The sequence below is a fragment of the Suillus fuscotomentosus genome (genome assembly GCF_016647785.1).
Source record: "Suillus fuscotomentosus strain FC203 chromosome Unknown F5891scaffold_28, whole genome shotgun sequence".
NCBI lineage: Eukaryota > Fungi > Basidiomycota > Agaricomycetes > Boletales > Suillaceae > Suillus > Suillus fuscotomentosus.
This window is the reverse complement of record NW_024539540.1, coordinates 311,254-330,518: the sequence shown is the minus strand read 5'-3', so window position 1 is coordinate 330,518 and position 19,265 is coordinate 311,254. Positions and strand designations below refer to the sequence as shown.

The 19,265-nt window shown below is 48.5% G+C and overlaps 7 protein-coding genes across 7 annotated transcripts; 3 read left to right on the top strand and 4 right to left on the bottom strand.

Annotated features, from left to right (window-relative positions):
- Positions 1-679: 679 nt before the first annotated feature.
- F5891DRAFT_1034680 (origin recognition complex subunit 3 N-terminus-domain-containing protein) lies at positions 680-3,609 on the bottom strand. The gene is made up of 13 exons (XM_041361771.1): positions 3,449-3,609; positions 3,370-3,400; positions 3,195-3,316; positions 3,028-3,148; positions 2,785-2,973; positions 2,643-2,729; positions 2,497-2,590; positions 2,277-2,442; positions 2,106-2,225; positions 1,643-2,058; positions 1,389-1,583; positions 1,259-1,334; positions 680-1,199 (listed from the first exon to the last, which is right to left on the bottom strand). Exons 1-13 carry the CDS (start codon positions 3,482-3,484, stop codon positions 735-737), a joined length of 2,118 nt encoding a protein of 705 aa, XP_041225781.1. The 5' UTR covers positions 3,485-3,609; the 3' UTR covers positions 680-734.
- Positions 3,610-3,621: 12 nt separating this feature from the next.
- F5891DRAFT_1034675 (MCM-domain-containing protein) lies at positions 3,622-7,125 on the top strand. Its single transcript, XM_041361770.1, has 8 exons — positions 3,622-3,938; positions 3,989-4,103; positions 4,153-4,847; positions 4,899-5,728; positions 5,777-5,892; positions 5,944-6,037; positions 6,091-6,366; positions 6,415-7,125. The coding sequence occupies exons 1-8, from the start codon at positions 3,668-3,670 to the stop codon at positions 6,997-6,999; spliced, it is 2,982 nt and encodes a 993-aa protein (XP_041225780.1). The 5' UTR covers positions 3,622-3,667; the 3' UTR covers positions 7,000-7,125.
- F5891DRAFT_1034674 (putative aminoadipate reductase) lies at positions 7,126-11,326 on the bottom strand. Its single transcript, XM_041361769.1, has 14 exons — positions 10,862-11,326; positions 10,444-10,807; positions 10,084-10,391; positions 9,818-10,036; positions 9,661-9,767; positions 9,388-9,603; positions 9,173-9,334; positions 8,961-9,122; positions 8,612-8,909; positions 8,359-8,550; positions 8,024-8,302; positions 7,815-7,964; positions 7,508-7,765; positions 7,126-7,452 (listed from the first exon to the last, which is right to left on the bottom strand). Exons 1-14 carry the CDS (start codon positions 11,162-11,164, stop codon positions 7,234-7,236), a joined length of 3,237 nt encoding a protein of 1,078 aa, XP_041225779.1. The 5' UTR covers positions 11,165-11,326; the 3' UTR covers positions 7,126-7,233.
- A 2,318-nt stretch (positions 11,327-13,644) lies between these two features.
- Positions 13,645-14,935, bottom strand: F5891DRAFT_324132 (SYF2-domain-containing protein). The gene is made up of 6 exons (XM_041371348.1): positions 14,785-14,935; positions 14,484-14,733; positions 14,251-14,432; positions 14,067-14,194; positions 13,920-14,016; positions 13,645-13,867 (listed from the first exon to the last, which is right to left on the bottom strand). The coding sequence occupies exons 1-6, from the start codon at positions 14,878-14,880 to the stop codon at positions 13,799-13,801; spliced, it is 822 nt and encodes a 273-aa protein (XP_041225778.1). The 5' UTR covers positions 14,881-14,935; the 3' UTR covers positions 13,645-13,798.
- A 608-nt stretch (positions 14,936-15,543) lies between these two features.
- Positions 15,544-16,641, top strand: F5891DRAFT_1188900 (uncharacterized protein; the record flags this gene model as incomplete). The annotated part of the gene is made up of 3 exons (XM_041367066.1): positions 15,544-15,755; positions 15,812-15,959; positions 16,030-16,641. The coding sequence occupies 3 exons, from the start codon at positions 15,544-15,546 to the stop codon at positions 16,639-16,641; spliced, it is 972 nt and encodes a 323-aa protein (XP_041225777.1).
- A 434-nt stretch (positions 16,642-17,075) lies between these two features.
- On the top strand, positions 17,076-18,310 carry F5891DRAFT_952487 (MoaB/Mog domain-containing protein; the record flags this gene model as incomplete). The annotated part of the gene is made up of 7 exons (XM_041375116.1): positions 17,076-17,212; positions 17,264-17,344; positions 17,397-17,435; positions 17,495-17,571; positions 17,640-17,839; positions 17,889-18,028; positions 18,079-18,310. The coding sequence occupies 7 exons, from the start codon at positions 17,076-17,078 to the stop codon at positions 18,308-18,310; spliced, it is 906 nt and encodes a 301-aa protein (XP_041225776.1).
- A 41-nt stretch (positions 18,311-18,351) lies between these two features.
- On the bottom strand, positions 18,352-19,111 carry F5891DRAFT_324079 (RmlC-like cupin domain-containing protein). Its single transcript, XM_041371347.1, has one exon. It carries the CDS (start codon positions 19,058-19,060, stop codon positions 18,506-18,508), a length of 555 nt encoding a protein of 184 aa, XP_041225775.1. The 5' UTR covers positions 19,061-19,111; the 3' UTR covers positions 18,352-18,505.
- Positions 19,112-19,265: the final 154 nt, after the last annotated feature.

The following is a 19,265-nucleotide window of genomic DNA, read 5'->3' as shown; positions in this document are numbered from 1 at the left end:
TGCCACTCTCTCATCAGCCAATCATAGTGGTTCAATGATAAAACGGCACTCACACTCTCACATACTGTGAGCGCATGGAACGCTATATGGACTTGCCATTGAGAGAATTTTAGCTGAGCTATGACTTACGAACTATGCTTAGTGTTTAAATTTAAGCCTGTGTGATGGCAAACCACCGATGCACAATCTAACGCGACCGTGGCGACGCCGACATGCAATGCAAGTCTCACGAAGTCTCACCCATAGCAGATTAAGACTTTGTTGCAAGTTGCTTGTGAATCCGTATCCTCGCCGATGCTGACAGTCCTTGGGTCAGCTCTGAGCAGCCCTATGAGTGTCACGTCGGTTCGACGTGTCTTGTTGACGTGTTTAGCGCCATGCAATGAGGTGATGATGCCATGATGGTCGTAAACGGTAAAGTCCATACTGGCTGGCTTAGGCCGGCGGGCGCACCAAACAAAAATGTTGTGCCTGAATTATGTACATGTCTCGTCTGACATTCGTGTGGACGAAATGATTATGTAAGTAAACTTGACGTAGGTTGAAGACCGTCCACGTACAAATCCACGTTTGATTGGGGTTTTTCCTTTATTCCAAAGTTCGGTAGAAAGGCCTTCATCGGGGCGGGATTGACTGGTGTAATGATTCAAACGACGGACAGCGACAAATAAGGTCCACCCATGAAATGACATGACATCTATTTTTCACACGCAAACACAATAGTACCCGTTCGATTACTCCGGAGAGTCGAAAACAGTCCGCATGACATGGTCTACTTTTCTCCCAGTATGCTTGATGAATCCGAGGTAATCTAGCTCCTGAAGGGCGCGGATGAACCGGGCTTGTACCTCCACGAGCCACTCCTCTTCATCTTCTCCCGCGTCCTCACCAACGACCTCATCCTCTACCTGCTTGTGTTTTCCCTTCTTCCTCGACGGTGTCCTAAAGGTTCCATCTGCACCATCAGGAATACGGGTCTTTTCAACACGCCGCTTCCGGCCTTCCAAGAAGACTACGAATGACTGAAACCAGTCATAGACATTGATCATCTTCGCGCTTTCCAGGTAGCCCTTAAATAGGATACTTATGTCGGGCAGGTCGTCATCCTCGTCATCCCCATTCCGTTGTTCGCCAGACACGTAGTCTTGGGGATGGATCAATCCCGCGAGGATGGATGCGCGAGGCGACGGATTGATCAGCTGAAATAAAAATGAGAGAGCGAATTAGCTTGCATCCATTTTATAACAAGCAAGGGTACCTCGGACGGAAATGGCGTCGAGCCGGTGTACCAGATGTCCCATAACGGAACATCTTCCAGTGCAACTATGCGTAACCTGAGGATCATAAACTTTAGATCAATCAACTGCAATGATAACTGCGGTGCATACTTGAAATAATCTGACAACCAGTTTCCGAGCAGATCGGATATCTCCTGGGCGTTTTCTTCCCGACAGAACATCTTATATGCTGTTTCTACGCGCGAAATGACTTCGTCTTCCTCCGCTTTCACGTCCTCAGGAACATTCTCGAAGAAATCATGTACTTCTTGCACAAAGTCCTCGAGTTGCGCTGCCGGAAGATTCCTACAGAGATCAGCAACAGCTAGCTACCCCCGTCGGGAGTGCAATCAAAATTCACACACCTGACTATCGAACACAAATGACCGTATACACTGCCCAGGCGGCCTCGCAACGCCAAACACATCAAATCAGGCATCGTTTGGTCGCTCTGAACGATCTTATGCTCATGCACCAGCATAAATCGGCGGACAAGGAGCACAAGCCGAAATGCTACACGGAACAACTTGGCGCACATTCGGAAAGTATCGCGTGCAGTCTCCACAGAAGATAGGAGTAAATCGACAGTGGCATTTCGCCAACTGGTAGCGTGTTCTACGGGTGCAATAAGCGCCGATCTGTGCACCTGAGCAAAAAGGGCATCAAGGAAGGGGAAAGCGTCAGGCGTGAGGAGCAGTCTTGAAGCATCCTTGGACCGTCCTAACGCTTGAGCAGGAACGAGGACGCTGAGGGGCTCTTCAAAATGTTTCATGTGAGCCAACTATTACTTGCGTTAGTTATGGACTATTACAGGAAGGAATAACTTACTTGAAGTATGGATAATAGACCGTCAAGCGACGAAGTGTGACGAGTAAAAAACTCGACTACGAAGTCGATGGTTGTCGGGCCAATCATGATATCTGGCTCAAACACAGGATCAAAAAATGTCTTGAAAAGATTCTGTTAGTGTCTTCATGGTGACATCAAGTTTTGATCAACCTCCAATAAAATGTCGTGCAGTGATTTTTCAGCTAGCGGGAATGGGCAGTCTCTCACTCGCAGCAATGCCAGCATAGAGTGAGGGTACGTGGCACGAATATAAGACGGGGAAGGGGGTGAAGCCAGCGCGAGGATAAACACCAGTGGTAGGCATGGGATGTGTAAGCTAAGTAATATTAATATTTGGTAAGAAGACAAGTATCAGCAAGAGCTGTCTGACCTGCAAATTTCAAACATGTCTTGAACCACCTGAGGCTCTAGTTGTTCAAAGTCATGCATTACAATTACCAGACGTGACCTGTGGTGACGATCGTCTTTTAATTTCACTCAGCGAATAGCGGGAACGGGATCATTCAAGCTCTTTACCTCGCGCATTACATACGGCTCGATACCATGCCTCGAGAAGAGCAATATCATATGCTGCTAGAGAGGCAGATGGCTTGCGTTTCATGTCTGAAGGTATTGAAACATTGATAAATTAGATGGTCAAAGAGGCGTGTGCAAGTACCTTGTCCTCCAGTAGGAGATCGGGATACAAAACCTGTCACAATTGTCTTCATAGTTCCTGTAATAGTTGCGCAGTCACTTGGGAAGACGTGTGTCACGAAATGATCATTCAAGTCATCGAAAAGCTCGTCTGTGCTTTCCTCTAGTCGGAAGGAAATCTCGTCGAAGAGAGAAGATGACGTGCTGGATGCTGTCAGAATGAAAATTGGGAGGCAGTATTTCAACCCAAACAAGCAAAACGTACATGTGACAGATATGACTGGCAACTCGGGGTACGGTAGTCCCGGAAGTTCATCCGTATAAGACTTCTTAACTTGCTCGACAACACTCTCCACGACCGGCGCGTGCAGTGAGTGAATGAGTTCCTATTTATGTAAGACTCTCAAAATGAAGAACGAGTGAAACACATACCTGCATCCTCTTCAAACATTTGCCCCAGGCTGCCTTACACGTTTGAAAGCGAAGCTGACATCCTTGGTGAAAATCTCGCTCGGGGAACAGGGATGGTGGTACTCCATTGGTGTTCGCATCGTCTGAGCCATCTGTTTCAGCTGGATATTACGGATAAAAAGTATATTTATGCTACCAGAATCATCGAACGGGATGTAGACTGTGGTCTGAAAACCAAAATCAACAGACGTGATGGATATTTGTGCGGGACTCACCTGATTGACATCCTCTAAATCTGTGTCGACTGCCATATGGACTGAAATGATCGAAGTTCAAGGAGTGCCATAAGCCTTGTAACAACGTCTGGTTGTGGACGGGCTTTGACCTGCCCTGAAGAAAACACAATTGACGCGTCGCGACGCGTCCAAGCTTTGCAAACATTCATCCAATTACTTCAACGTAGTAAACGACTCGACTAGATCTCACTTTTCACAATGTCATCTCCTCCAAGAGTTGATTTTCCAACGTCGGACATCGACGACATCGAAATGGATGGGCCTCAGGATGGCACCATCGATCAATCACTATCCATAGCTCCTCCACCCCAGCGTCTTTTTCTACCGGGAACACCTTCTGCTGCAGGCACTCCTGCGCGTCAAAGATATGCCAACAGCGTAACAGCTACGCCTATGAGTGGTATCGCCGCCAGACGGGCGCTTGGGATGAGCACTCCTCGGCGAGCACCACGAACACCACTTTTTGCTCGTGAGTGCTTGCTTAATGTACAACTAACTGCCATTTATATTTTATGCTAGCCGGAAGCTCCCCTCTCGCATTCCCCAGTTCTTCGCCCACTAAGACTCCTCGGAGGAGGGTCGCGATCGACTCTGATCCAGCCTTTCCAGACTCTGAGCCTCTTGCCTTTCCTTCGTGAGTTGCTTTCGTTGGGATCTTTTTCCATTTATCAATGATATGTCAGGAGTCCAGCCGCTGCTTTTGCTACGCCTGTCAAGAACCGTCGCGGGGACATTCACTCTTCCCTTTCTCTAACACCGACCGCACGGCCATCAAGGCGTGGCGAATATAACAACGATCTCAGTGATAACCTCAACTCAGATGGAACGCACCTCTCCATACCTGCATCATCTGTACCGCATCTCTCAGCACCTGCTGCGCCCTCAGATGAGCCCGATGAAATCCGCGCTATCTGGGGAACTACCGTGAACTTGGCGGAGACGATGAAGCTCTTCCGCGACTTTTTGCGCGGTTTCAAACCCAAATATCGTTCTATTCACGATCGTCAGGAGAACCTTCGCACTCGAGCATTTGCCACCCCAGACGAAGGCGAAGTCGTACTATATGAGACATACATGCGTCGTATCCGCCAGACTGGTGAAACAAATCTCAACCTCGACATGATCAACTTGCTTTCCTATCCGCCATGTAAAAAGCTTTTTGCCCAACTCCAGAAATACCCGCAGGAAGTAGTACCTGCGATGGATCAAATCCTCAAGGACCTCATGCTCGAACTTGCAGATGAAGATCAACAAGCTGGCATGGACGGGATGCAGGGTGACCAAGGCGACGAAGAGATCGCCGACATCATGGGTAAAGTCTACAAAGTCCGTCCGTTCGGGTTGACAGCCGTGAACATGCGTGAACTCAACCCATCTGGTATGACGTTCAAAAGTTCAAACTTTCTTCCATCATCCTAACGTGCTCTAGATACCGATAAACTCATCTCTATAAAAGGCTTGGTCATTCGCGCTACGCCTGTGATTCCAGACATGAAGGTCGCGTTCTTCCGCTGCCTCACATGTGCTCATACTGTTCAAGTCGAAATCGACCGTGGCAAGATCGAGGAGCCAGCTCGGTGCCCAAGGGATGTCTGTGGAAGCGTTGGGACGATGTCTCTCGTGCACAATCGCTGTGAATTTGCAGACAGGCAGGTCATCCGGCTGCAGGAGACTCCCGATGCCGTACCCGATGGCCAGACGCCACACACAGTGTCACTAAGCGTATACGATGAGCTCGTTGATGTGTGCAAACCGGGCGACAGGGTTGTTGTCACTGGCATCTACCGCAGCGTCCCTGTCAGAGTGAACCCTCGTCAAAGGACAATGAAAAGTTTATTCAAGACCTACCTCGATGTCGTTCATGTCCGGCTTGGTACGGGTGGTACTCTAGGCCTCGATCGCAGTACACGTCCTGCGGGTGGCGACAAGGTCCCTGGTATAGGCGGTGTTGGTGATAGTGCCGATGATCAAGAACTGGAAGAGCAAATTGCCCAAGGGGGGCTAACACGCAAAGCCGAACTTGAGGCGAAACTAATCGACATCAGCAGGCGGCATGATCTCTATGATATCCTTGCTCGTTCCCTCGCACCGTCGATATGGGAAATGGACGACGTGAAGAAAGGTATACTCCTTCAGCTCTTTGGTGGTACCAACAAAAGCATTGCAAGAGGTGGCGGCGGAGGCGGACCTCGCTACCGTGGGGACATCAACGTGCTTTTGGTCGGTGACCCCGGTACCAGTAAATCACAAATTCTACAGGTATAACAGTCTCTCTGCATTTGTGAAGCTAACTAAGCTCGTTGTTAGTACGTCCACAAAATTGCTCCTCGTGGAGTCTATGCATCTGGAAAAGGCTCTTCGGCAGTGGGTTTGACCGCATATGTGACCCGGGACCCTGATTCCAAGCAGCTTGTCCTTGAGAGGTAAGGAATATATTACCGTCATCTTGGATATTGTTGCTCACGGATCTGCAGTGGTGCCTTAGTGTTGAGTGACGGCGGCGTCTGCTGTATTGATGAGTTTGACAAGATGTCCGATGCGACCCGTAGCGTCCTTCATGAAGTTATGGTCAGGCACATCCAGAGAGATTCCTTTCAATATTATTGAAATATGCTCATCAGGAACAACAAACTGTGTCAATAGCTAAAGCGGGCATCATTACCACCCTCAACGCCCGTACGTCTATTCTCGCGGCTGCGAACCCTGTCGAATCAAAGTACAACGTCGACCTCCCTATCACGCGCAACATCGACCTCCCTCCTACGCTAATCTCCCGTTTCGATCTGCTGTATTTGGTACTCGATCAAGTAGACGAAACTCTCGACCGAAAGCTTGCCCAACATCTAGTTGGGCTGTACCTCGAAGATGCACCCGACACTGGCGGCTACGATGTTTTAGTGTGTCTTGCATCACTCCTTTCACGTACTGAGCTCACCTCGTTTTAGCCCCTTGACGAGCTCTCCGCGTACATCGACTATGCGCGCACGAACATTCACCCCGTCCTGAGTTCTGAAGCAGGCGACGAGCTCGTCGCTTCTTACGTCTCCTTGCGCTCCATCGGCGCCTCAGACCCCCGCTCGTCTGAAAAGCGCATCACAGCTACAACCCGCCAGCTCGAAAGTATGATCCGCCTTTCCGAGGCTCACGCCCGTATGCGTTTTGCTGCGCACGTCGAGTTGCAGGATGTACAAGAGGCATGCCGTCTCATGCGAGAGGCCATCCGCACCAGTGCTATGGATCCCCGGACTGGCAAGATCGATATGGGTTTGCTGAACACCGGTACTGGTGTTGGACAACGCAAGATGCGGGATGACATGCGCAGAGAGTTGCTAACGATGCTTGATAGTGGCGCTGGAAAGGGCAAGGGTTTGAAATGGGGCGAGGCCATGAAACGCCTTGCAGAGCAGAGCAGTATCCGTGTTGATACTGCTGAGTTTTCTGAAGTTATCAAAGCGATGGAGAATGAGGGAGTGCTGACTGTAGTTGGAGAGCGGGATAGGAGGATGATCAGAAGAGTTGAAGGAGCGTGATGTTGTATTAGAGGCGTGGATCGGGTAGCTTGTTTTTTTAGCTTCAAAATATCTTTTTTGCTTGTTGATATGCCATCGAGGTAATTGACTACGTTTGTATTGATACTAGCCTATATCGATTTTTAAGGTAGGATGATTAACTGACCGGAAGAGCAACATTCAAACGACGCTGTGGAGTCTCCACAGGTATTAGTACATGATAAATCCACCAAAATCCCAACTTTAAGTAATTATTCATCGAAACATTCCCACTGCCTCCCAATAGTCCACCCATTGCGTTGCAGTCGCCGACGACAGAGGCTCCAACTCTTTCACCGTTGGACTGACGCGCTGGGCCACAACAGTCGCAAACGAGGTAAGTCCACCTACTTCTAAGTGCATTTCCCCAGACGCTCTGGTCGCGATATCTGATCGAGACATCGAACGCATAAAGTTGAGAAGCTTGATAGCAGGCTAGAATGGAAGACCAAGTGAGAGAATATTCAGTCAGGAAATGAAACGCACTTACGACGCGTTTGATGTTCGCCTCGCTTGCATTCTTGGCACTCGATTCGACCTTTTCGAACCACTCCGAGAATGGGACGAGAGGCAGTGGGGCGCTTGTTATCTTGCGCTCAGAGATGGCGTCCGCAACAGGTCGCATCAGCGTCCCCCACGCTACCGGTCTCGGATGCACCAGATTAACCGCCACGGGAGGCTCTTCTTTTGCGAAAGCTACATCAAGAATAGCATTTGATACGGCATGAGTAGGGATCCACGATAGGAGCTAAATCGTCCGTGTTATTGGTGAATACTCCGCGCTGAATCACACCTACCCCTTGAGCTTCCGGGAATACACCCAAACTCACACTCGACTTGACGATGATCGGCAGCCAGTCCGTGGTCGACCAAGCTCCTCGTGGAGGTCCTCCCGCTATTTGTCCGATTCTGAATGAGCATGCCGGCAGCTTGCTGTTCACGAGGACCTTGTGTAAGGCGGTGTTCGTCAGATTGACATTCTCCCCTAAAGTAGCGTATGTCTTACCCTTTCACAAACGTATTTGCTCGCACCGTAGCCGTGGCCTTCTGCAACGCCCGCATCGTACTGTACTTCTTCTGGGAAAGGTCCTTTCGATTGATCCCAGCTTTGCGCAGTTGAGACAGAAGAGGTGAATAATACACGCGGCTTTGGATGGCATGGAGAAGACAAAGCCAGGTTTATAAGATTGCGTGTTCCCCGAACATGAGGCTCGAAGGACGAGAGCGCCAAGTTAAAGTTGAGTTGCCAGGCGTTGTGAATGATGACAGTGACGGACGTGCGGATCTACGTTGTGTTTATTAGTAGACTCGTCTACAGAGCAGACTGGAAATGAAACAAACCTTCTGATACAACTCCTTCTCCAAACCCAGATCGTCACTAGAAGTATCCGTTTCTATGTACAGCAGTTTCTCTGATTGCAGGAGGGTGACATCCAAACCGCGGTCGACGAATCCATTCTTCTGTCGTTCTTGAATGGATGCATCGCCCCTCGACGAACGATTGAAGGCATATATCAATGATACATCCTCGCGCTGTAGCAAAGATGCAAGCAGGTATGAACCAAGACCGCCCGTTCGACCCAGTCAGGATGACCACATGATTATTTCGACTGCGTCCATTAGTAAGAGGGGCGGAGGCATCTCCGACAGAGCCTTCATTGAATCCCATTGAATACTTCTCGATCATGCTCTCGATCTCAACCTTGACATCGACCGAGGTTGGACTGTTCCCATGCAATACTACATGGACGACGCTTCTCGCGAGCCGGCGAATCGACGGACTTGAAAAGACGATGTTCTGGTCAATTTGCGGTGCTGAAGCCTGGACGTCGCGATCTGGTGACGACCTGAGGGAACTGACGATTCGGCTTCTGAGGAATGTCGCAGAGAGACTGAAGGTAGGAGGTCGGCAAAGCATAAGTCTCGATCAACCATTGGCTCACCTGTCAAAGCCTTGGGCAAAGAAGTCTATGTCAGGATCGACCGCCTTGCCAGCGTTCACAGAAACGGCATGCAGCATGAGCCAACTCTCAACGTCCTCTATAGTCCAGTTCGTAGGCAAAGGTATATCGATGCCTGTTCTGCCACTCTCCACCTTGTCGTATCTGACGCTCATTAATATCATTTTCGAACACTGGTGAGAGCACATTCTCACAGGGCATTGATCTCCTCTTCGTATAGTTGGCTGGCGGCTTTCTTAGTGATGGTCCCTTTTCCAGTTCGAGGCAAAGGCTTCTCCCGGCACGTCACAAGAACCATTTCCTTGAAGATTCTGCTGAAGGCAGGGCCTGCCTTGTTCGTTTCTTCTATCTCGGGCCTTCAAGAGCATTTGAGTCATGAAAGCCGCGTGCACGTTTGCAGGGATCTTACCAGACTCGATTCCTGAAATCCGAAACCTGTGCCTCGTCTTTGACGTCGATGTCATGTCCCGGGCGCGGCTCTATGAGGGCACCAACTTGGCTACGTCCACGGCCGAAGATCACGACGCCATTGACATGAGGATTGGTCCCGATGATGCATTCCATAGGAGCTGGTATTACTTTCTCCCCAGACGAGAGCATCAATACATCATCCTTTCTTCCCGTTCTGCAAGAATAATGTCAGGTAGTTCCGGAACATAAACGACACAATTGTCAGTCGCACATCTTCCACAGACCCTCAATCGTCGGATGCTTGATAAATAAATCGGAAGTAGTATAACCCTTGACGTCCGGGAGATTCTCTACTGACACTCGGTACATCGGAGTTGTCTGCGAAGAAAAGTTCACATTGAGAGGATGTATAAAGAGCGAAGACGCACCAAAATTTGGCATTCATATGTTCCATCGCCCTGATCAGCCCATCTGGTCTTGGCGTTTGGGGTAAATTGCAGCCAGTCCCAAAGCTTTTTCTCAATTCCATACCGGAATAAAGGAGTGACAGGCCCAATTTCTGTAGAGCCGTAGTGAGGGAATATAGTGATTCCTGCATCCGCCAAGGCATTTCCCATCTTAGAAGCGAGTGGACCGCCAGTATAAAGCTACAGCAACATGAGTCGTTCCTTGCAAAAATAAACTTGTGACATACCACATATTTAAGATTCTTGAGGATATCAACAGCATCGGGAGAAAACACCCACTGTTCCAGGAAGAAAGGCATGGCCCACAAAGCGTTCGATTTGGTATTAAGCACGCAATCCAGGATATTCTGGGAATTGGGTGTTATCGGGGCCGCTGATGGGTCGTGGAAGGATGTAGGTGGGTAGATAGATATGCTGCTCAAGGATACCATGGGTACCAGTAGTTGGATCAGTAAACCTGTGGTATGGAACGGTGGAACAGATGCAGCAGCAATGCGGAGAGGAGTGAGAACGTTGATATGGTCGACAACACATGCTAATACCGCACCAGTTAGCACTTTGCTTCGTAGATTGTGTCAATAGCTTACAGCTTCGGCACCATCCAATGATGGTCTGGTGGGTTGTGGGAATGGCTTTCGGGAAACCAGTACTGCCAGAGGAATGTAGGTAGTATAATATATCGTCCGGAGATGACCGAGAAGCTTGGGGAGGGTATGGGAGAAAATTCTCGTCCGGAGAACCTGTGCCAAGCACGGGATATAAATCTTTCAGCGTTGGCATCATGTCAAGCTGCAGTTGGCTCGCATTAGTGCCTTGAGATAAGCTACCCGCTTTGATTCCATCGATCAGGGAACCAAGAGAGTGGTCAGTGGTGACTAAACGACGACAGTTTGTTTTCTGCATCATGTTTAAGATTGCCGCCGCTGAATTACGAGGTGATATGGGGAATGGCTTAAAAAGCGGTGTTCAGAGGTATTATGTTCGAGCGGAATAATGTTCACATACAACCAGCCCAGCAAAGATGATACCCATGAACACAGTCTGATAAAGGAGAGTGTCTGAATTGGCAATGATGCCAACCACCTCTTTGTCTATGCCTGCACGATCCGGTCTAACTTGATGTGCAGCACGATGACAAGCTCGATAAAAGTCTCGATGTGAGATATGGACCAGCTCGTTACCGTCAGGTTTGTTGTAGACAAAGAATGTGACATCCGAGTTATGTTGCGCATTGAATTCCAGCAATTCAGGGAGGAACAGGGATCCATCAAGAGGAGGATTGACAGGATTTGGACGGGAAGCAACCATGATTTGAATGCTTAACTTGTGATGTGTGAAGGCTCAGGATGTAGAGGACCAAGGTAGTCTTATGCGTCCACGAAGTTCTTGAGTCTTTTTAACAGGCAAACAAGAAGCCGTGACCCTGATTGATTGTCAATGGCCATTTTGGGTGTCATTCACCAGTGTGCGTTGAACGGCAGGTTAGTCATCAATTAGCTATAGCCAGCTGACTACGGCCCTGATCTACCGTCATTCGAAGGTTCTATTTTCCAGAACCTCCCTAGTAAGGTAAGTGCTTTTATTGGCCTCCGAGCACTCTGTGTGACCTGTGAAAATTTTTATTGACAATATTGATGTGTATGCAGAAGTTTCGGCTGCAAGAAATAGATAAGTTGGCGTAAAAATCGGATGAGCGACGATACTCTGCGACAACTTTGGTGGCTAAATCAGGAAAGGTTTGGGGTCCGCGACGCCCGTAAGTAGAATGTCGGGAATTGGCTAGTCTGGGACAGAGTCTGAAACGCCCTCGATTTACGAGAGGACGACCGTCAATAATTTTTTACCAGACATAACTGACCAGGGTCGGTGACCAGACCATAGCTAATTGTCGTCACGGCTTGACATATCAATAACCGAATGGTGGCAGAGTGGCGGAATAGGGCATCATGCACTCAGTCTCGTTTGCTTTCCCAGTGGCACAGATGTCAGATATGTGGTGTAATAGAGTCTATAGAAGCGGTGCATGCCAGGTGACCGTTAAAAGAGTTCTAATTTAACTTAGCCTGATTGGTTGGTTATAACCGGTTAAGAGGTTGATCTGAGTGTTACCCATGGTGTAAGTATTGACAGACCAGATTTCATTACCGAGAGAGGGCCGATCCAGCTCCGGCAGGGTTGACTGATGCTTGAGTGACGCAGTAGGAAAAGTTCAGGTCCAGCCGATTGGTGGCGGGCTTCGCACACCCATTGGTACGATATCTGCAAGTTAAAATAGGTATGTCACTAGAGTAGAGGCGGTGCGTGCCACTAGTGTTGTTACTAACCGTTAAAAGAGTGATAACAACTTGGTTGGTTATAACCGGTTAAGAGCTATTTGCGTTATTCCGTACTCAAGTTCTCAGATCAGATTTCATTTTTGGTAGGAGCTGGACAAAAGGGTCACAATGATACTGAGGGTATTCTGCCATGTACCAGGATAATGGCACCATGTGTCCAGCTGAGCGATGCCACTACTCGCTTTCTTCATCCGTTTTTCGTTCTACCCCGACGTCGAGTTCGTCGTGCCTCGCACTCATTCGCACAGACAGTGTTGTTATACCACCACCCTGCCTGTGTCCCACCCCGAGTTAATGCTCGGCCAAACCTAATAGATCATGTCAGCAACCCTCGAGCCAGACGAAGCTGGATGCTGGTGGACAACACCGTATGCACACTCCAGGTCATTGCGTCTGTCCATATGTCGCAGCTGGTTTGTGCATGATGTATACTTGTTGTTATTATGATCTTGTTTCACTACAATATCCAAAAATGTGCGATAGACGCAAGTTGAGGGAGGCTGTCGTTGCAAGTAGTAAACGTTTAAACTCCCGAATCTTTTGCCATCCTGGGAGATTCTGTGTGACAGCGTGTCTCGCTTTCAACTCACAAGCCTGCAACAAAAAGTAAACTGGATGTTCCGACGAGAAAGTTATGACGACGCACTACGTACATTGTGCACCAAGACTACGCTGGAGCGGGATTGCGTATTGGTGTGCAGCAAGAAGTTGTATTGACGTTGTCGGTGGAAGAATGGCTTCGAATTGAAGCTATTCTCCCGATAATGGCGTCTCTGAAAACTCCACCACAGAATCGGTCTCGACATCTGGCAAATCAGAAGAGATCATGGACAGGATATAGGCAGGTTGGATGGAAGCATTTATGAAGAGAGTTTCAAAGGACACACGACTTGATAAACTTCGTTTCCACATAGTGATCAAATTCCCATGCCACAAGGGTCGTAATCTCGCCGCATGGAAATTTGGAGACTTGGTCAATGCGAGTATCAAGCTCGTTCAGTGTGTTTGATACAGTGACAGCTCGAGTGGCAGCGATGATATGATTGATAAGCTATGGCGGAGTTTCAAAATGATGATTTAAATTTTTCAGCGGAAGTCGAGCGATCACCTTGTTGCTTCGTCAAGTGTTCAATCGAGCCCGCCGCTAGCTCCAATTTTCAAGTAAGTAATCCTATCCATCATATCCGTTGTCCGATTCTGCTTGGTCCCTTTGATGAACAAATATCACATTCAAGCTCAACAGTCTTATGGACCTCTGTGTCTAGCTGCTGACTCCATTACTTCTGCAATTCTGATACCTATCAGTCATTTCAAGACCGTCATTTGATCAAGTACTAATGTTCGTTGTTCCAGGCGTCAACCGTACATTTTCTTCCTCTGGTCCGCTTATGCTCGTAGTGTTACCTGTGTCAATATGTTGTCGTGGCTTGACACTCTGAATTTACTGCTTTGATTCCGTTTGCTTTACGTCCCCAGTCGTATCGTGCAGTGCATCAATAGTATAAATCTCAATGTTACAGATTGCGAGTAAGTGCATATGGTCTGAATACATGTGCAGCGAGGGAGTTGAATAAGTATAACATCCTGGTGGTCCATGGTCATACCATCACAGCGCTGTTCCCCGTTCGAAACTAGCCCGAATCTCGGAGGTATACTTGTCGTAGTACCGCGCAATCTGTTACTCTTCGTGAGCTCATATTTCAAGAACACAATGTGCAATGACATACCTTTTTGTTGAACACCCGATTCCGCTCATTGATGTAGGTAATGTCACCCTCATCCTCATTAAGTCTCTTGCGCGAGAATTTGCCCTTCTTGTCGATGCTATGGCGTAATGTCAGTGCTACGGAAGAATCAAACCAATGGCAACGTACTCTCTGTTGATCTTGCTGACCACTCTATCGATGGCATCTTCAGTAGGTTTATTGTCAGCGTACAGTAGAGTGTTAGCATCTCGGTAGAAACTCTCTGCAGCCATCCGTTGTTCAGATGATGGAACTACCTGAGAAATGTACATCATAAGAAATACAATACAATGGAAGGTTCGACACCACTCACCTGCCCGCCTGAAGGATCAAAGGTTGTGAGAGCAGACGACGATGGCGTGCTGCTCCCAGACTTTGAAAGAGACCCTGGTGCCAATCCTAGTACGGCTTCTTTCTGTCGGTTGTATGTAGTGAGGTCAGGTTTAATAAGGTCAAGGTCTTTCTTGTAGCGCCGTCGGGCAGCGTGAACATCATCTACACAGGAATGATGAATGTCATCATACAGCGAATAACATGAACCCCTACCATGAAACTCGTAATCCGCTCTCCGTGCCTTCCTCGCCTTCTTCTTTTCCCAATTATCATTCTCTTCTATCGTCCATTCCCAGTTCTTCTGCCGTTCCACATCCTCTCCCCGATCCTCAGCTTCAGTCTGCATGCGCAACACCTCCGCAAGTTTCCGCTGTCGTTCTAGCCGTGCATTCTCCCTCGCTGTCATCTTGGCTTTGGCAGACTCTTCAATGAGGGAGGCGCGATTCGCTTTCGTCGTTGAACGCTGTGGAAGAGTGGGTGAGGAATGAGAAGTATGATGCAGAGGACCACGTACCATCTTCGCTCTCAGCTGCTCCATTTTGGCTTTTCTTTCATCCATCGTCATCGTACCGTCCTCTGCTATCTTCTCTTCGCCGCTATCTGAAGCCATTTGTTGCAATTGAACGCGAGTTAACCGATGTTGGACTGCCACTGAGTGTAACGTCGCTTATGTAAGCACAAACTTGACTAAACTAATATGCGGAATGAGAATATTGGGCCGAACTTCGTCGGCAGGTAGTTTAAAATCATATAGGTTGTTCATGATATAGGGGAAATTCTGCAGCTCTGCAGCCATGCTTCGGACTATTACTGGTGAAGGCAAACACCAGTTGCACGGCCCGAGGGGTCCATCATTTCATTGAAGTAGAGGGTGCGCCTGAACTGAAACTTTTCCAATTGTGCGTCATAGTTGAACTTTGCGCGCCAGAAATCTCCCCAGACATGCATATGACCTAGGCCAGACCTGCATATAGCTGACTTTCACTTACTGCAGAATGAATAGGTTCAAAATTACGGGCAACCTACGGCCAAGGCCCAGGCGGCCCCAGGGCGGTCTTCTCAGTGCAAGTTGTCAAAGCGCATAGTTTGCATTGACGCAAGAGCCGTCCAAGCATGCATCCAAGCGTTTACCCTTGATGTCGTGAGGGATCAAAGCATTGGTCTATTTGCAACATTTAAGGCGTCCAGACTGCACGATCTTGGTTTCAGTACCACAGAAACCACTAAATCACTCATTGCTCGCCATACCCAGTATTCCACTCACATCCTGAAGATGACGCCCTTCTTATCTACAGATACTTCTACCCCCAGCTTGTCGTCGTTATCCCCTGACATAGATGGAGTGCTTACCGGTGTCCGGGATATTATGGAGCTCTCTGTAGCACAGGACGCAAAGCTCCTAGACATCCTTCTTATGATGTCCGCTCAAGGCGAGAAAAGCGAGGAAAGGGATCAATCGATCACCATGATGCAGTCGAAACTAGAGTGAGTTATCTCCATGATGTTCTTGTACTTGCTCAAAGTACTCAATCAATACTTAGTGCACAGCAGGCCATCATAGAGGAGATTCGTTCGGAACAGCAACAACTGATATCATCTCTCGCATCCTTCTTGGAAAGTCACGCGCAAGATGTGGAAGATACCTCAGCAGTACCTTCCTCGCCTATCATTTTGGAAGCACCGGAGCCCGTGACACCCTGCTGCGAACCCAGAAAGATCGCCAAGCGTTTTCTCAGTGCCAGGGTTGCCTTCCTACCAGACAACTCCCACGCGCGCATTTCACCCTTCATCATACAGTAGCAGCATTCCTATCGCGCGCGCCAACTTAAGAACTTCCACTGATGATGACCAATGGAAGGCTCCGATCGGAATACAACGGGGTAGCCGACTCCGGCGCCACGGTGCTTTCTATGGTACTCCCAACCCATCTCCTCCAGCGAGTCCTCAGATCCAAGAAGAGGTCATCTCTACAGCGAGGAATTCTCCCGCAAGTGTGCACACACCGATGGAAGTTACACAGGAGACAAACACTGCTGCCGACGCCGCAAAGGCTGCGGCAAACAACGAAGGCGATAGGACCTCTTCCCGTAAGTCCTGCAAGCGTTGCCGAGATTCCGACGAGCAAGACGCACGCACGACCGCAAATCGTATGGACATATCTAGCATCGTTCATACTGCGCCCGATGGGTCTTCTCCCTCCGTTTCGTTCTCTTTCTGTTCCACTGGACATGGTCCTGCTCGGGGCGGTGGCTCTCCCCGTGATGGGCCCTCGAAGCGCAGACGCGTATCTCAGGATATTGTTGATTCTGATCCAGTTTCCGACACGAAACGCCCAATCCGCAGAAGTCTGCGTCATGCGATGCCCCGTTAATACCGTCTTTTTTCTATTTAAATATTACCTCTTGTGTACCATATATACCTTACTGGCGCCAAAGACTCAGGGATGAGCGCTTGAGCGGTCTGGTTGCATTATTTATTTAAATCACATCGACACTAAGAACGCTTTTCTAAAATGATAGTGCACTGGATTTTTGAGCCGAATTTTGAGAAATCGTATAAGTTAAGAATGTCGATATTACGTACTCGCTTCACCGCGGTACCGACGACATCTTGTTCGTTTTGACCAAAATCGCGACGCTGTTCGTCCCTGTGTGAATCAAGGCCTGGACCTTATAATCACGTCATCTTCATTCCCACTGCATGATATTCTTTGCTCAATGAGCCATGCATCCTCGCACGTTAGCAAGACTCGCCTCCCTTTCTACCCATCTCCGTCGAGCACCTCTCCCCACTCATGCGAAGCCAATGTCATGTACTGCAGTTCCGCCAGATAATTCAACCTTTCAATTACCACCATTGAACTTTGCGATTTCTCCTGTACCAAAGAAGAATCCATCTGACAAGGGACGGCATATAAAGACTGCTGCAGCGCTCATCATTGGGTGTGTATGCATGCTGTGTTGACGAACAGAAAACTGAAAGCAACTGTCAAGGGACGAAATTCTGAATGGAAAGACTCTCGACCGGAACTCTAATTACTTTGCACGATTCTGCTTTGAGCATGGTATTCATTTGTAAGTGTTCCCCCTGCCTAGTCCGCGTACTGGCCGCTAATTCGACTTTCAGAAAACGCATAGAAGTGATAGCAGATGATGAAGCTGAAATGTACGTGCGTCACTTGTAACATTCATATTGCAGGGGCGCAGCTGCTCAGCGAGCCCCAGCATTGAGGCCAGCCGGAGAATGGTGCAAACGTACGACTTTGTAGTGACGTCGGGCGGTATCGGGCCCACCCACGATGGTACGTTGATTGTTGAACATCATTTCAGGCACACGACCATGACGCCATTCGTGTCTTTTCGCCCACAGACATAACATATTCGTCTTTGGCGAAGTCTTTTGATCAGGGCCTTGTATATCACGATGAAACTCTCGCTCGTATGGAGGAATCTGGCAAATATCGAACTTGGGTATCAAAACAGAGTGAGGAACAGCGAACGGCACGGAAACGTATGGCACTGTTCCCTGATGCTGCGGAGGTGATTTTCGTTGCAAGCGACATATGGGTGGTGAGCATGCTTGAATACGGCTCTAAGACTGATCACTAATTTTGACAAGCCCGTTGTTCGCCTACAAGGAAAACTTTGCATATTTCCAGGGATACCCACCCTCTTCCAGAAGATGCTAGATAACCTGAAACCCTTCCTTCCTCTCCCACCTGAAGAGGAGCGACCTTTCCGGCTCCAAGTGTTCACGGGGTAAGCATTTCATCTCCCTACTCGTAATGATTCACTGATCTTGGTTCTAGATTACCCGAGTCGTCTATTGCCCCGTTCCTCACCGACCTTCAAAAGCGAGTACAGCCTGAGGGTATTCGGATAGGCTCTTATCCAGTCCTACAGAAAGGTGTATATGTGTCGCTCATAGGCGCGGACCGTGGCCGTGTACATCAGCTTGGCGTAGAGGTTGAAAAAGAAGTGGAGGGACGTGTTGTTACCGAGGCGGAAGCGGAAGCCAAGCGGCAATTGGGCTGCCAGTGATTGAATGTTCAGTCTACTGTATCATATACTTTCCGGATGGGCGTGCTGCATTTTGTTGCGTCTTCATTTCCGCATACTTACAATCTACACTTTGCTTCTCACTTGCCCGCTAGTTTTCTTAGGTCGCTGGTACTTGTCTCATTCTATCGTTTCTCCTGCTTAGTGAACGATCCAGAATGCATGGCGTACGACGCGTTACACGACACCATATACTATCTGAAGTGCAGGTCCTTCGTCGCCGTAAACAGGGTCTCTGTCAAACCATGCTATATCTTTGATGGCTTCAATATTTGCCTTCTCATCCTCCCTACCATAACAAATATCCCAGTCATTTCCCTTGGGGTAACTTCCGACCATCTCAAATCCACCGTCCAAGTCTTGCAAGAGCCTGTGCCCCACGCCTGCAGGAATAATAATGACATCCCCAATCTTAACTTCCGTTTCTACCCTTTCAGGATTGTCTTCTCCACCGAAACATAGCCTCGCACGACCAGATGCAATGCATAGTACTTCGTGAGTAGTGCTATGAAAGTGTGTCGTGTTGTACATAGTGTACCTCCACTGGGGCTCGACGACGCCGATGGACCTTAGATGGGCTTCGATAACAGCAGCCGATATCGACGGTGGGAAACATTCGTGATATATGAGGAGAGGGTAATTTTTCAGGGATGTGTTTGGGATGAGATTGAAGCTAGGAATAAAATGAGAAGACACTCGCAAACTTGGAAGAGGTGCTACTGGCGTTGTCATCGTGGGCAGTACTGATGGTGGACACTAAGAATAAACCTTTATTATTACCTAATAATTAATCAAAATCAGTTGATTCTTGCTGGCGATTATGCTGATCGTAGTGGATTTACATGATCATATATTATATTCCAATCCTTTCCTATATCTTACTTGGCCTGGGGTTTCCAGTTCTCTGATACTGACTGGGAGTACCGACTCACTCAGT

Bases quoted from the DNA above. Each gene is read 5' to 3' on its own strand.
- F5891DRAFT_1034680 (XM_041361771.1), bottom strand. From the start codon at position 3,484: ATGGCAGTCGACACAGATTTAGAGGATGTCAATCAG. The intron at 3,149-3,194 runs GTATGTGTTTCA...TTACATAAATAG, and splicing joins AATGTTTGAAGAGGATGCAG to GAACTCATTCACTCACTGCA. The intron at 2,226-2,276 runs GTTGATCAAAAC...AATCTTTTCAAG, and splicing joins TGCACGACATTTTATTGGAG to ACATTTTTTGATCCTGTGTT.
- F5891DRAFT_1034675 (XM_041361770.1), top strand. From the start codon at position 3,668: ATGTCATCTCCTCCAAGAGTTGATTTTCCAACGTCGGACATCGACGAC. The intron at 4,104-4,152 runs GTGAGTTGCTTT...ATGATATGTCAG, and splicing joins GAGCCTCTTGCCTTTCCTTC to GAGTCCAGCCGCTGCTTTTG. The intron at 6,038-6,090 runs GTCAGGCACATC...TATGCTCATCAG, and splicing joins GCGTCCTTCATGAAGTTATG to GAACAACAAACTGTGTCAAT.
- F5891DRAFT_1034674 (XM_041361769.1), bottom strand. From the start codon at position 11,164: ATGGTTGCTTCCCGTCCAAATCCTGTCAATCCTCCTCTTGATGGATCC. The intron at 9,768-9,817 runs GTGCGTCTTCGC...TTTTCTTCGCAG, and splicing joins CATATGAATGCCAAATTTTG to ACAACTCCGATGTACCGAGT. The intron at 8,303-8,358 runs GTTTGTTTCATT...AACACAACGTAG, and splicing joins AGAAGGAGTTGTATCAGAAG to ATCCGCACGTCCGTCACTGT.
- F5891DRAFT_324132 (XM_041371348.1), bottom strand. From the start codon at position 14,880: ATGGCTTCAGATAGCGGCGAAGAGAAGATAGCAGAGGACGGTACGATG. The intron at 14,195-14,250 runs GTGAGTGGTGTC...TACATTTCTCAG, and splicing joins TTGATCCTTCAGGCGGGCAG to GTAGTTCCATCATCTGAACA. The intron at 14,017-14,066 runs GTACGTTGCCAT...ATTACGCCATAG, and splicing joins GTCAGCAAGATCAACAGAGA to CATCGACAAGAAGGGCAAAT.
- F5891DRAFT_324079 (XM_041371347.1), bottom strand. From the start codon at position 19,060: ATGACAACGCCAGTAGCACCTCTTCCAAGTTTGCGAGTGTCTTCTCAT.